General features: G+C 35.6%; 1 protein-coding gene across 9 annotated transcripts in view; it reads left to right on the plus strand.

Annotated features, from left to right (window-relative positions):
- Positions 1 to 16,490, plus strand: part of LOC123881211 (gamma-aminobutyric acid receptor subunit delta-like) — a 41,986-nt gene that overhangs the window by 10,350 nt on the left and 15,146 nt on the right. The window contains exons 2-13 of one of the 9 annotated variants that reach the window (XM_045929897.1): positions 2,905 to 2,972; positions 4,825 to 4,892; positions 5,597 to 5,832; positions 6,648 to 6,730; positions 8,120 to 8,272; positions 11,001 to 11,199; positions 11,794 to 12,001; positions 12,504 to 12,614; positions 12,928 to 12,996; positions 13,713 to 13,930; positions 14,012 to 14,021; positions 15,971 to 15,981. In XM_045929897.1, coding sequence (XP_045785853.1) covers positions 2,905 to 2,972; positions 4,825 to 4,892; positions 5,597 to 5,832; positions 6,648 to 6,730; positions 8,120 to 8,272; positions 11,001 to 11,199; positions 11,794 to 12,001; positions 12,504 to 12,614; positions 12,928 to 12,996; positions 13,713 to 13,925 — 1,408 coding nt within the window. In that variant the 3' untranslated portion in view covers positions 13,926 to 13,930; positions 14,012 to 14,021; positions 15,971 to 15,981. Of the gene's footprint in view, positions 1 to 2,904; positions 2,973 to 4,824; positions 4,893 to 5,596; positions 5,833 to 6,647; positions 6,731 to 8,119; positions 8,273 to 11,000; positions 11,200 to 11,793; positions 12,002 to 12,503; positions 12,615 to 12,927; positions 12,997 to 13,712; positions 15,982 to 16,490 lie in introns of those variants that run through there. The other 8 variants (XM_045929901.1, XM_045929898.1, XM_045929900.1 and 5 more) reach the window with 8 other exon arrangements.

A 16,490-nucleotide genomic window follows, 5' to 3' on the forward strand; every position in this document is an offset into this window, starting at 1 on the left:
ACTGAGCAACGGATTGGCATAATTTTTTGCAAATCGTCGATTTTGGAGCGCCACCCTTAAAGACCTGGAGAGTGACATAGGCTTCTTTTATCACAGAAAAGAGTTTAATAAAAACCTAAATCGAACGAAGTCACGGGCATCACCAAGTACATTGTAAACAATGTTAAGAGGGCTCCGTCCGTCCGTCACTTGTTTCATACAATCGTAGTTCCAATTTCATTTGAATATTAAGCAACCAAAGTTCATGAAATTTTGCAGACATATTCTAGAAACTAATATCTATGCCTGTGGTTTTCCAGATTTCTGTTAAAATACTCGGTTTCAAAGTTACGCGGTCTTAAAAATTTTCATACAAATCTTTGAGCCCCTGTAATTTTAAAACTACATATTTTTAGAAAAATCTAAAACACCACAGACACAGATATTAGTTTCTAGAATATGTCTGCAAAATTTCATGGACTTTGGTTGCTTAATATTCAAATGAAATTGGAACTACGATTGTATGAAACGAGTGACAGAGAGAGCCCTGTTAACCTTAACAAGAACTGGCATACTCCGATCGGCTTTAGTTACTTCAACGTAAGCGTACCTACGTCACAATTATAACAGGATTGTCGTTTCTTAATCCCAACTGCAATTGACTGGCTGAATGCAACACCTAACGTAGGTTAAGGTTGGCAGAAGGTAACCTATAGTTAACCTATGGGTTACCTACCCACCTTTAATGACTGAACGCATTGAGGGATAAGTTCAACAAAACTTTGAACGAAATAAAAGACATGGATTAACATTTATCTATGTGTCTACTTTCACATATAATATACAACAACTGAAAAGTGCACTAAATCAGATTCATCAATGCTAAAGAAAATCAAGTTTACCATATACAATAAACATGCAACGTAGACCGAATATGCTACGGGCTAAAACAGATTTTTGATAATTTATAGAAATTTTTTAAACTCCAAAAACTATTTGTTTTGAATCTGATAATAATCGAGTCGGGGATCAGAAAAGAGAATACCTATCTCAAAAGGTGAGGTTTTTAGGTTGAAATGTTGAAAAGTATTGCGATATCTCAGAAAACGGGTTTAGTGTCTGTTAGAACGAAGGCTTTCATATTGCAATAATGATCTTTACCAACGAATATTCTTCTTCTAAATAGCGAAATACGCCCACGCTTGCATGGTTCACTGAATACAATCATCCTGTCTAAGTACTAATAACCGGCTAAGCCCACGATTTATCATAAGCCGGAGATCGCAAACGCATCTCACTATTATATCAAACTAATATTGTCTTTGGAACATCCTTCGATAGATTATTTACTAAATGGATTACGTTGAAGGTCCTTCATCTATTTCGTCTTAAATTGTTCAATAAATAAAATTACGGTTTGGTTGGCAACTTTACATGACATGACTTGATACTTAAATATATTTTTTCTCCAACCCTATATCTTCCTATGCCCGCGATTACACCTGCAAGTTTTGCAAGTAGCTTACGTAATCAATTGACAACAAAATTAAGGTAGGTAACTACCTACTTAATAAGTGTGTTTACATTAGTTTTGTCGTAAGGCAATCATGTAAGCTACTTACGTAAGTAAAACTTACAGGTGTGTCCACGGCCTATTACCTACTGGCTATTAAAACATGCAAATCATCAGCGTTTTAAATGTCTTCCGTACCTACTCAGATTGTGCTCTTTTTCAACATAATATAATAAATAATAAATAATCGATCTATGAAAATGATTCCTTTTATGGAGGCCTTAGGGTATGAATGCATTTATAAATACGCCTTCGGTCTCTGTCGACCGAAGTAAACCATTTAAACTCTTTGGCGATAACTTATAAATAGAAAACAGAGCTTGTGAGAAAATAACTATGCTTAGTCGTTAGAAGCCATAACAAATGAACACAAAACAAACAACCGCCGCGTTTCATCTTGTAAAGTCGTAACAAGTGATCTTTACAGTGATGTTCAAAGTTACAAAACCATATCGCCCAATCGTCTGTAAATAAAAGGTAAATGATTAGTAAACAACTACAATGCAACTGCCTCCTGTCTATCGTGACATTTATTCTATGCTTTCTCAATAGGTTATTTTGATCACAGGCTATGGGATATAATTTATGAGATTTCAAGGTTTTGAACGAGCTTAGGTATGAAGGCCGTGTTTCTATATTATAAATGTTATATTTTTAAAGAGTACACAAATAAGAAAAATTACTGTAACATGTTATAATAAAAAATGAATTTGAATTGTTATTGACGTATAATATGACTATGACTAAGTAACGGTGCTATTCAGTTATTCAGATAGCTCTAAACTTAAGAGAAGTTTATTTGTATCACGTTTCAAACAAACATAAAGCTAAAAATGTAGTTTAGTTCTCATAATTTAGAGCATTAAACCAAACCTTCTTTGAAAAGAGCAACCGCCGAGTTTCTTGCTGGTTCTTCTCGGTAGTAAAGGCATTCCAAACCAGTGGTAGATGCTTTAGACGGTTCAAAAGAACTTGTAAAAGCCTAATTGAATAAAAATATTTTGAATTTGAATTTGAATCAAACTCAATTAAATTTTGAAGATACCTACGTTCCATAACAGGAAAAAATATACCGTAAAAAGTGTAGTTTCGAAGCAACACGAGCTTAAAAATTTACTAAATCTTTGAGCTCGTATGAATTTGAAAGTATACAAACACTCAAATGAGAACCAAACTACGTTTGTATGGAGAGTTAGCAGGGGAGCACGTAGGAAACTTCTCCTAACAACGGTTGAAAATAAGTTTCCTACAGAACAGGACGGCACAACGTTTAGATTAGACAGTCAGATATTATTTGTAAAACTGAATCTACAACGTTATTTGATATTTAAATTTTTTAACGTTTTTTTCAGCCAGATCCTGTACATGGACCAAGATGCATATCAACTGCCAACTAACTACAGTAGAAACATTCCACCCGGTACGTAGAACTTTTTTATTAAAATCTTAAAAGTCCTCATAAACTGAAAGAGAAAGATCACAATAAAATAACTACTATCTGAACTATAAGCTATAGAGGTCAACCTTGACCAACTCTTAAATCTTGAAAAAAAAAATTCCATACATACCAGAACCACCAAAATAATATACTTACCTAAGATCAATATCATTCGACAAAGAGTACCTTACTTGCCTACAAATGTTTTTGCTGTGAACTGATTTGATTTCATGATTTAAGGTTTGATTGTATAGTAAAAGTTGTTTATAACGAGGAGTAGAGTGACCTCCATTAGGGTTAGTAGTCTCTTTCTGTATAAACAAATATGAAGGAAAACCATTTAAAATAAAATTGCTTATATCGGTTTGAAAAATATCCTGTATCCATAGGATTTGCCTATAACACGCAAAAACCCTGTGTGCCTACAAGATGTTATAAAGGTCAGGGGTAGGGTAGGGTATGGCGTAGCAACACCCATTGTTTAAGCAAGCAAAGCCTCGCTATTTATATATCGTTTATATTTAGCTTTTCATTTTTCGCCGCAGGTGATGATACAGCTAAAGTAGACAGCTATCCACTTAAAGCCGGAGATGATTTAGCGAAAATGGCCGACGTTGGGCCAATCATTATTCAAGCGATAATTTTATGTTGACGTGACAGGTCGTGTAGGCGCTTGAAATTATAGTCCGTAACCCATTTATAATCATCCAAAATAAGCAATACATGTATCTCCATAAACACTTTACACCTACTCTGATGATGCCACTTGTGTTGTCCGATACTCCATCGAAGAAGATATGAGGAGGTATAGTCTGTACAAAATGTCTTCTCACGTGCCATTTTAACTCTATGGGTCAACTGGCATGTCAAAAGTACGGTTCACTTTAGGCCTCATTCGCACGAGAGCTTTTTTAATGTCCGTTAAAAAAGCGTTCATGGACATTATAAATAAAACGTAGGCACTAAGGTACTTAGTATTTGAAGTACCTACCTACATATCATTGGATTCACCGTTTGTGCCCAAAATGGTACAAGTGGATCGCGTTACAAAAGCGAAATAATAAACTTTCAATACAAGAATAAACTTATCGATTGTCCAATGGAAATATTGTCTGTTATCACGAAGAGGCATTTCGTTTTCCGGCTAGCTTTTTAACTGTTATAAACTGCTGTCTGCTGAGGACTAGAAAGTTTTCTTCCCAGTCAAAACGTTTTAAAACATCTTGCGCTTTTAATCTAAGCGACGAATAATGGATGAAGGTTTTCAAGGTGACGGTTATAATTTACTGTCTACTCTACCAAAATGTTTGAAAAAAGAACTCTTATGCCGCCCAATTAAGGTCTCTTATGATAAGGGTCTGCACCCGTACTTACGTACGAAATTCCATGGACAGCTACAAAGCAGAAAGTGATTTGCTTTCTAGTTTCTAATTCGAACTGCTACGATATAGAACGCCCTTTCGGCATCAGTTTTCCCGTCCACATGTAATCAACTCAAGAGAGAATAGGCATCTTCTAGGCAAGTGCACCTAATCCATCTTAAGCTGCATCATCACTTGCCAGCAGATCTGATTTCAGCCAAGAGTTATAATATAAAAAGTATCAACACATTGAAATCGGACATCATTTTTTTAAATTCCATTATTCATGAAGCAGGTAGCTCGTTATAATTTTATTACAGTGGAACGAGCTCGGGTAATGTAAAGCCGGGCATATCGGTGATATCGCCAAGGGGCGCCGCCAAACCACTGATAACTCCTACAACCTATGCAACAGTTTATAGCCCTTTAATGAAGCACAAATACAAGGTCTAATTGTAATTTCACTTTTGCAGATAAAAACACAACTGTTTACATTGGGATTAACGTGAACCGAGTGTCTGGAGTTGACGAAAATAGAGAGGTACCTATTTCCTTTTTTTTTAAGAAATCCTGATCCTTTTCTCTAGAAAAAACAGTCTGAATCCGTGATAATTTTTTTGGCTATTCTAAAGGGATCTAAAAAATTACTTGAATAATTCGCACCTACATAACCATCTTAGCAAAAAACTTTTAAGCCCATTGTCCCTGTTGACTGTATCCAAGTCCCGTGACGAGGATAAGGGTAAATCAGCAATAGGATAAAGTCTCGTTGTCCCCACCAGAGGGAACCGGCCTAAGGGGACAGCGGGTATATATAAATGTTGTAAACGTCGATGTCCCCTTTTATGTCTGTATTTGGTTGGATATGACCCAGATAAAAATCTGCCTGCAAGCCAGAAGTTTGCGAATGAATGGACGACGGAGAAATTTTGAAACTGTTCGGCCCTTCGTCAAGGAGATAATTTTTATTTAGATCTTTATTTCACTATATCCACTGGAACAGGACACAGAGGGATTTTTTTTAAATAATTTTATTCAATTGCTGCTGTCTTTGATAAACGAGGATACGACAACAGGGACAGGGAGCATACTTACAGGGCAAAAAAATATCAATTTTGTATTTGTTCACAAGCAAGTCGATATATAAGTATAGTTACAAATACCATGATTAACCTTATCAACGAATTAATACAATACAAATTCAATGTTTAGAAAGATTTAAGATAGCAGTTGGAATAATTTTAGCATTTTTTGTCCAAGGAGATCACGCTTGATGTTTTTCTCCAAGTATCATGGGAAGACATGAGACTGAATGTGCCTTTCAACAAATCATACATTGACCTGCCCTGGGAGTTCCGTCAACTCATCTGGATGCCCGACCTGTACATATGGCAGCTCCAAACAATGAAGATACTTTCCGTCCTACAAGAGATGGCGTCGCTCAGACTCTATGTCAACCACACCGTCTCAGTCAGTATTGGGTTCGTTTAATTTATATTCTTCCTTTGATTAAGATTTTTTACATAAGTAGCAAACAAACAAGCAGCCAGATACCCATTTAGTCAGTTTGTGCTATTTTCAATCAGCAAAGCATTCAATCTGTTAGAATGCACTGACCTGAAAAAGGCGGTACCTTTAGCAATTTCTTGTAATTGGCTTCTAAGTTCTGCACAAAAGGTACAATAATTGGAGCTGGCGAACAAGACGCTCACTTCACTTCATCAAAATACTTGGTTTTTTTAATCCGGTCGTTTAAGTCTCACTGAATGCAAATCAGAACTGTACTGAAATTGAGTCCAATGTGTCGATCACTGAATACAAAGAACTCATTTTTGAGTAAAACGGCCTAAAACTATGGCAAAATTGAGCCCAAAATTCATGATTTCAATCAAAACGTTACAATTACCTGTAGTAAAGTTTTAACAGCTTTAATTGAGTTTTTTGCTCTTCCTGCAAAACTTTATTACGTGCAATTATTGTACCTATAGATATCTACCGTTTTATTCACTGGCTCCTTAATTGTAACTTAAAGTGAATTGTTTCGTGATTTTATAACATAAAAAAGACAATGGGTCTAATAAATATTAAGACAGCGATAAACAATCTGATGCTCAATGCAAGAATTAATGATTACTTATCTACATTTATTTTACTAATTACTTTATTTTCTCACAACAAAAAGCTTAGCATAAATGTAGTACCGCGCAATATTAATCTTAGTGCAACAGACAAAAACCAAGAATCGAGTAAAGATTCATGAAATTATCTTTAACGTACTGCTGTGTTTAAATTTCAGTGCCACGATAACAATAAAATGTGAAATGGATTTCGTCTTGTATCCACTAGACGTACAAAACTGCGCTATTGATTTTAGCAGTTGTAAGTACACCGAGATTGATTAGAACTTAGCTTAAACTAATAACAATAAAGCAACATTCTCAGAGTTCATCCTACTAAGCACACGCATTCACTATTTGATCATATTATTAACTTTTTTTAATGTTTCTTGTATGTAGCGCAGTACCATTTTTAATTCATCCAGTAGGTAAACTCGTAATCATCCTAGTAGAGAATTACAAGTTATTCATTGGCATTCTTCGTTGTGCGTTTCAATGAATTTAAATTCCAATTAGCTCTAAAACATCCTTACATATTTACTTTTTGTGGAAAGAACCTTTTTAATCTTGACATTGGGTTGGATTTCAACATTTGTGTTATCTTGAAAATTTATTCAAATAAACTTGTTCCATTTTTTAATATTTACTTACATTAATTTTCAGCGTTAGGCACTACTTACAATTTGAGCAATGCGCATATTATAAGTATAATGTATACATACATCGTCGAGAAAAAGTCATATAATATTGAAAGAAACTACCAAAACTAAAAATCATATTTTAAGATCCACGAAATTCAATAGATAATAGGTATTATGCAACAACCTTCATCCATCTGATAACCACATGTTCATGAAACATAATACCTACATAAACCATCATGCCCTGTATAGGTCGCCTAATGAAATCAATTCAAAAAGGTAGAGTACGTAGCCGATTATTTTCGTTTTTTTCACCCCTAAAATGAACAAGAAAATGTGTTCCTAAAAAAAACTGTTCAAGAGGCCGGGTTGCCGCTTTTAAAGTTTGAATATTCCAGCATGTTATATAATATATTTATATATTCCACAAAATCTAATAGATAACGATATTAATTGCCCTGACCACACAACACACAACTTAGTGTGTGCGAGAGATACCTTACACCTAGTTATCGTCATTGCAATCTTCGACATATTAAGTGATTAATATACTTCATTATAGCGCTTGATAAATAGGTTGTTATTAAAAGTTAACATAGCCACTTTTGCACTATCATTGACTCATCCATCAGAAGTACGAGTAGGTGATTAAAAACATTATTGCTTTCAGGAATCAACTTTACTGAGACCTACTTCGTTTCAGTTCTATGTTCTTCATTTCTAGATTCTTCACATCCATCGATTTCATCCATCAGATGCTAGATTAATTCAATATATTTGTGTTTATTTTGTTATCATCCTTACCATTTTTTGGCTTCTCGTTTAACCTTTTAAGCTATTGACATAGTCACACTGATACGGCAATCATTGGATGTAATGTACCTATGTATTCTTGGCTCGTGCAAGGCCAGGCTTTGAGAGCGGGCATCATTTCCATTGAAGCACTTGAAAATACGTAGAGCAGAGTTCAAAGATATATAAGTATTAACAAAGTTCTGTTGTTCTCATAGACAAATACACAAGAGAGGACGTGCGCTTCGTGTGGCGAGAGGTGGCTCCGTGGTCCGGCATATCCGGTGAACAGCGCCGCGAGTTCCGGCTCCCAAAATACGTGGTCACATTTGTTACGGACAAAAGTAATCATATTCGAAATTTTGGTGAAGGTAAATGTACATTTATGGCTTTGCGCTTCAGTTTGCGCCTTCGTAGGTATTTATCCTGGGTCCTAAATCTTTGATGACATTGAAATCGTAACTGTGCCCGAAATTAATTCTGTGAGAATTTTGATGACCTGCCTGGCGCAGTGGTGAGCATTGTGGTTTTATAAGTTGGAGGTCCCGAGTTCGATTCCCGATTGGAGTAATTTGGGAATTTGTTGTTTCTAAATGATTTCTGATTAGGTCTGGTGGCAAGCTTCTACCGTGACTAGTCACTACGCTACCGGAAAAGTCGTACCACCAAGCGATTTAGCTCCCGGTAAGATGCTGCCATGTAGAAACCGATAAAGGGTTTAATAAAGCTGCCATACCCCTTCAAAGTTATTGCCCGCTTCCATCTTAAATTGCATCATCACTTAGGTACTACCACGGTAATAGATAATATTACCGTGGTACTACCTACCAGGCGAGATCGTAGTCAAGGGCTAACTTGTAATGAAATAAAAAAGTTTGTCATCAGATTCAAGTAAGATACGATTTGAACGTCATAGCGAATGGGACCCTGTAACTAATTTTATCTATTAATGCTATCGCAGTGCTGTATGCTTGCATGACGCTGATTGTGTGGGTCACGGATGAGAAACAATTCATAATCAAATGAATTCAAAAACACGACTGCCCTGCCAAAAAACGAACTTAAAAGTTATATCATTTGATAAGGCCGCATTAGATTTTTCAATAGAGCTAATGTCGCGCGGGATGATGTAAGGATTCTGACTATATCCTATATGTACCTACATCGTTTGTTTAGGCATTTAAAAGATATGGAATATAAGCACAATCACTCTATTGTCTCTATTTAAACCAACAACTCCTTCTACATTTTTTTTTACAATTTCAACTTGTAACGAATTTGTTCCTTTTTATCAGTATAATTAGGTACCAAAATTCTATTGAATTTTCTGTTCACTGATAAACGTTTTCGCATCAATTCTGTGGTTCCAAAAATTTTCAAAAGATCATCCTTGTCTCACACAAATTCCTTTCTATCTATTGTGTATGTTGCGTGTATTGTTTTGTGAGCATGTCCTTCTGCTTATGTTTATCTAAATGTTACATAAACTTCTACTGTTCTTAAAACATCATATCCAATAGAATTAATAAATTTATTGACTGGTAACCTCACAGAAACATAATATCCAAGGTAAGTGGTCAATATAAGTATTATTTTGTACTAAATCTAAATTTAAAATTGTATGATTAACTATAGCTATCTATGGGAACACTTAAGTGGATTTTTTCAAAGCAATCTATTTTACATTTTCGACGCTCCTTTGAAAACATGAAGAACTCTTGACGTGCGAGTTTCCTCGCGACACTTTCCTTCACCGCTCAATCAAATTACACATATTGATAAAGTGCGTGCCCGGGATTTAGACCTCAGACCCACCGAATAGGAGGTCAACGTCTTAACCAATAGGCCATCAGCGTTCTAAAAAAACATTATCAACTCAATATTAATAATTGACTGTAGACACGCCTGTATCGCGTGCAAATCATGCTGTTCTATTCCCAAGACTTCTGTTTTTTTTGTTGACACCAATAACATAAATTCAGCGAGCTGCGAACCGTAGGTAATACAATAGTTACTAGGTAGTTATAGGTAGGCAGCTAAAGCAAAAACCTATTATATCTATCAACAGATTTAACTGTTGATAATTATGACTATTTTACTATCTTAAATCACACTTCACACTAATATTATAAAGGCGAAAGTTTGTATGTGTGTGTGTGTGTGTGTGTGTGTGTGTATGTTTGTTACTCCTTCACGCAAAAACTACTGGACGGATTGGACTGAAATTTATAATGGAGATAGATTATACCCTGGATTAGCACATAGGCTACTTTTTATCCCGGAAAATCAAAGAGTTCCCACGGGATTTTTAAAAAACCTACATCCACGCGAACGAAGTCGCGGGCATCAGCTAGTGAGTTATAATTGTCTTGACCGCCGCTAGATACTTTAAGTTACCTAGATATTAATATAAAGTACCTATAGGTACGGTATGCTAGAATCTAGATGGAAGTAGGCACTTGCTTAGTGCCTTGCTTACCTACAGTACAGTAATAACTAGCTTACAGAGACACAGAAGCCAATAATAATATCTAATGACTTCAAAGTTAATTGAATTTGTTATTATGTAAGATAATCTAGATCGATGTGTAGGCACGTGTAAGTCCATAATTTTAACAGTGTTAACAAAATTGATCCAAATTCATATTCAAATATTTATTTTTACAAACTTTGTTGAATGATGATCAAATAACAAATGAATGAGGCAGAAAAAGGCCACATTTGAGAAAAAGTCCACAACAAACTTAATCACACTAATATTATAAAGTATGTGTGTAGGTATGTGTGTATGTTTGTTACTCTTTCACGCAAAAACTACTGGACGGATTTGGCTGAAAGGAATTGAAATAGATTATTATATTTTGGATTAACACATAGGCTACTTTTTATTCCGGAAAATCAATGAGTTTTCATGGGATTTTTAAAAAACCTATATCCACGCGAACGAAGTTACGGGCGTCAGTTAACCACAATATCGTTTAAAAGTAGATCAGAACCATGAGAGCTATCATAGCAACTCAATACCCCAATCTAAGCTTTCGTGACTTCTTGGACTAAGGGCCCATCAGTACCTACTTAGTTAATTGGTTTTGTCCCCAGGTGAACATTCAGCAGCAAGACTACAAATCAAGCTTTCCCGTGAACTACGAGGTTACCTCCTCGAAAGCTATTTGCCTTCATCTCTCTTCGTCATCATATCTTGGGGTAGCTTCTGCGTGATCCCTGAGATCGTGCCGGGTCGTATGGTCCTACTGGTGACTACTCTACTTTCACTCGTCACCATGTTCGATACTGTCAGGTTTGTATATTATATTTTCGACTTAAATTAGGGTTATAACTTGTGCTATGACGTAAATATAGTCCAATAGAGAAACTCCAAGCATTGCTCTTTCCATTGCCCGCTGAGTAACTCTGAGCTCACTTACACCCGTATTCACAAACGTTACTATGAGGTCTCATAGTGCGCTCGAACGCACAGTGTCCGTTCCACCAATCAGATGATTGTATCACGTCAATTTACAATGATCTGATTGGTGGAACCTACACTATGCGTTCGAGCTTACTGTGAGACCTCATAGTAACGTTTGTGAATGCGGCCGTTAATGTCTATGTTGGTTATTTTGTTTCAACTACGGATATTTTCATTAATGATCTGATCACGTAGAGAAATTCCAAGCATAGATCTCTCCATCGCCGACTGAGTCATTATGAGCTTTCTTATTTCTGTCGGTTACTCTGTTGATGTCGGATGTCCTCTTTGGATAAATTAATTCAACTGCGGATGTTCTCATTTCTGATTAGATCACATAGAGAAACAACTACCTAATACTACAACTTCTAAAATACTTTGTACAATATGTTATGTATTTATTTTCTGCTTAATTGGTTCCAGCTCGAACTCTCCAGACGCGTTGGAGCTTAAATGCATCGAGGTGTGGCTGATCTCATGCACGATATTCGTGTTCCTGGCTCTACTGGAGTACTTCGTGGTGCTATTCGGCATCCGATACGACAAGAGCTGGAGTCGCCGGCGGCAGGACCTGCGGCGAGCGGCCTCCGCGGCCCAGCTCGCTCCACCACTACATATCAATCATTCTCAGGTATAGTTGTTATACTCGTATCAAATACATTTTGCGCGCCAGTATCGATGTTTCTTTGCTGTTTGTTATTGTCATTATATTAATTAGCTGCATGCCTATATTATTAGCTATATAACTTTTTGATGACGTAAGATTTCTGAGTCGCTAAAATTTTTTGAATTCTATTTCCTAAAAATATAGACAGAAGATAAATTATTATAATTAACTAAGTATAGTTATTATGATTGTTTTACCAAATTGTTATTGTTGTTGTAGTAATTCTTACATTCTTCTTCTAGCATGTTCTAAGTATTAACTTGATCTAATTACAACTATATCAGCAAACTTGAATTTTATTCATCAACTAGGCTTAGCCAAAATTGAAACGGATGCCACAATAAAAATTATCTAAAAACCATACGTAGGTACCTACCTGAGTTAGGATAATATGGAGGCATTTACCTCATAATATTCATATTAATATAATTCAACTCTAATAACCTCAGTCATATCAAATTCGCAGAGGTTAAGTACACCGGCAACCGGGACGCCACAGGGTGGTGCTTTCTCGCCACAACTAAGCTTAGAAGATGAGGGGCTAAAACAACAATTCTCACATCAAACGATACAAAGGGTAAATATTTGAGTGTTTTCACAATTAAATTTCAAAGACACAATACACTAGTAGATTCAGACAGTAAGAATATTTAACGTTTGAATAATGGAAAAGGGAACTCCAGATTTAGGTATCTACCTACTCACATCGATTTACTTACTAAAATTAGCTGAAAACTATAGAAATATGTTGTGTTTGGGCATAATCAGTGTTTTTGTGTGCATTGTATGATTATTGCGCTGCATTATCACCACCACCACAAATAAATGTTGCTGTATCACGTAAGTAGATATAAAGAAGTGAAGTTTTAAAATAGGCAAAACATTTTTAGTTAACCTCTTCGGAGAGAAGGCTTCGAAGGGACAATAAAGTCGGATGTGAGACGAGAACAGTTAGTAAGGTAAAATTGCTGAGAGAACACAGCACTGTGTGTCACTACTCACGCTATTGTATAAGGAGTACCTGACACCTCGTAATTCAGTTGTCGAATAGTTTTCGAGAACAATTTGAACCCTCGTAGAACTCCAAAGTAAATATAGGCGGTACGATTATTGTTGTTGAACCCTATTGCTAGAAACACGTCCTTAGAAAAATCCCTAAAGTATTGTGCATCAGTTTGGTCTAATTGTTTAACAACACGAATTAGAGTATCGAGTAGAAGTATTATCGGAAAGAAGGCAAAGCGACTTTAAAGTTTATTAATCCTACAAAATGTGTGGTGGTTTTATGGCTGGTAAAAATTCCCTCAATTACCAATGGTGGCACTAAAGTTATCGATGTCCATAGCTATGGATATTATTATTTATAACTGCTTTCCGATTAGAAATTACTACACCAATGCTTTCATCGCATTGCACATGGTATGTTGTTCAAGCTAGTAGATGCTTGTGAATCTTTGATAGACTATCGGCATATAACTTCCAGAAAATTAATAGGTACAGAATGCCCAATGCTTGGTAATTTGAAGTGCGAAAATAATATTCTACGCATAATAGGAATTATGCTCAGTTTCTTAGGAATTATATGCCAATATCTCTTTGAAGTAGGACTTTAGGAGATGTACCTACCTAGTATGGTATTTTTTTGAAGTTTTTGTGAATAAATATTTGTTTTTAGGACTCGCCGATATTGGACATGCCAGGAGACGCGTCGGACAGTTTCTTGACAAGGTTCGCAGCAAAGGTTGACCATGGGGTCATGTTCTGTGGCGCCCAGCACGGGGCTCTGGACCGATATGCCCTAATGGTGTTCCCTTTATGTTTTCTTCTTTTCACAATAATCTACTGGACTACATATCTTAGTGAAGCGCATCGAGCAATGCACGATTGACTTTTGTGTTGTTTCACAGATAATTTTATTAGTTTCAATTGTATATAAGTAATATTATAGCTAAGTCGCTAGTTATATAAATAAAGTGTTAATTTTGTTTATTGATGCATAAATTTAATTATTAAGTTTAAATTATGATAATAATTAACTATAACGCGAAGTTGTTTTGTTAAGGAGTTTAAATGTTTATTAGTGTTAAAACTTTTTGAAAATACGACATATTATAAGTAGGATAGTTTATTTACAACGAATAAGGTATCTTAAGCTTTTTGTTATGTTTGAAGCCCTAAAGAAAAATTACTTAGGTAGGCACATGTCTTTTTCTTTTTTATGGCTCCAAAACATGGAATTTAAACAGTTATTTATAATATTATACTTAATGTAAATAATAATATGATAGTATGGCGTATCTAATTATTTTGTTAAAGTTCGGTTTACTAATTGCAAAGCGAAATATTTTGTAGAAAGATATCATTAATCATATCCTCATAGTGGCAATACCATAATAAATAATTAAGTACTTAAATATCTTTTTAACATTATATTTTATGGGTAGCCAAATTAAATTAAACTTTTTCCGTCCTCTTCTAATATCAAGTGTAGGCATAGATTAGATGACGAAACACGTAAGAATTATTTTGTAAAATAAACAAAAAATATGTATAGGTATAATTGAGATATTTATATCCGCAAACATAAGCAAGTCTATGAAAGTCATAAGGTCCTATCTACCTCTCCAGTATCTATCTAGGTAGATATTAATGGAGAACTCACAGGTATGTAGGTTTCCTCACGATGTTTTCCTTCACCATTAAAGCAAGTGATATTAATTGTGTAATTCTGTGGCCGGTTCCATGACAAATAAAACAAAATAACCGCTTAAAACGTACCTACTTTACTCGGAAAAGTTAGAGGTGCGTGGCCGGGATCGAACTCTCAACCTCCCGAACAAGAGGCGGACGTCTTAACCACTAAGCTATCAAGAGTGTTTGAAGTTGCTTTATGAAAAGAATTTTTACAAACTTGGTTCAATACGGTATTAGAACTTTTTTTTATTCAATGACAAATAATAATAGCCTTCGACTGCGATCTTGAATGATGAGATGGAAGCGGGCTAACCTGTGAGAGGTAGGATGATATTTTTGTTCAACTCGATACTACCTATTTTGTTTCTACGAGGCATCGTACCAGAACGCTAAACCGATAGGCGACACGGCACCTCTTTATAAGCAGTTCGTAAATTGCCTCAGCCGAGAGTAGAACCCGGGAACTCAGATTTATAAGACCAGTGTTCACCACTGTGCCAGGGTTCAAAAAGTGAAGGCCCAAAAATCGTAGGCGTTAGTAGTTAGGTATGTTATGCTTTTTGTAACCCTTGCTTGGCTTTGCGGCTGAAATTCACGGTCTAGTCTGCAAAACAACATTCTCTAAAGGTATGTCGTTTTGCTCGGGACTGTAATGGGATCAGACTTCAGTAGGTAACAAACACGCCTTTATTATTGTGCCTTATGCCACGTATTAATAGATAAAATTAAAAGGTTTTTGTGACTAGGCTAACTATAGTCTATCCACGGAAAGAAGTTAGCACAGGGCTCTCTGTTATGACGGATTTTCCTCGCGACAAAAAAAAAGGCTCTGTCTGTTAATCCCTTATAAAGGACAGTGACGAAAATTTCAGTGAATATAATATTATGTACAATTTTAACCTAACCTAAGATTTTCACCAAAGAGATCGTGCAATGACTATTTTATTAAAACAGATACAATGTAATAAAAAAGATAATTACAGAAGCTAAAATATATTATACTAAAAATATATATAGTTGAAGATTTAACTACATTTTTTCGAGGAACATTTATGTTGAAGCTTTCTTAAAATATAAAATGCAGGTGAGTTGCATAATCCGTTGCTGAGTTAGTAAAACTCAGTTGGACAAGTAATAATAATTGTGGTTCTCTACTTGACGCTTTTTGGAATATTTTGTTAGGGTCGTGAAAAAGACGAGTTAGCTTATTAAAAGCTTCATAAGTTTCCCGTTACATAGCTATAAATTTAGTTGGAACTACGACTGAAATTCAAAAACCGACTGGACTGTACAGTGGCCGGCAAGAAATATTGTACATTTAGAATGAGATTTCGGCTTTGTAGAGCGTTGTCTCTGTCACTCATACCCATGTGACGTTTTGTCGGTCTCAATGACAGAGACAACGCTCTACGCAACCGCTATCTCTTTCTAAAGGTCAGGTATTGTACAAGTATGTATTACATCGTTACAATAGTGCACTACTCCTACCATGGCTGCTACCTATAACGCCCAGACCTAACCTATAAGTGGAGCGGAGAGGGGATGTGTACAATGGACCAATCAGATTTTTGAAAGATGACGTAATAATTTTTCACGTCATCTACGTAGTAAGTACGTAACACATCCTCCGATCCGCTGAGGTCAAATCCGGACCTAATCTGTTAAATTAAGGTACTTAGCAACGTTGATATTTGTCAAAAATTATTTTCTTTGTGACCTCGATAAATAACAATGTTGCTAAGAAACTTATCGAGAGATA

This window comes from Maniola jurtina, chromosome 3 (assembly GCF_905333055.1).
Source record: "Maniola jurtina chromosome 3, ilManJurt1.1, whole genome shotgun sequence".
Lineage (NCBI taxonomy): Eukaryota > Metazoa > Arthropoda > Insecta > Lepidoptera > Nymphalidae > Maniola > Maniola jurtina.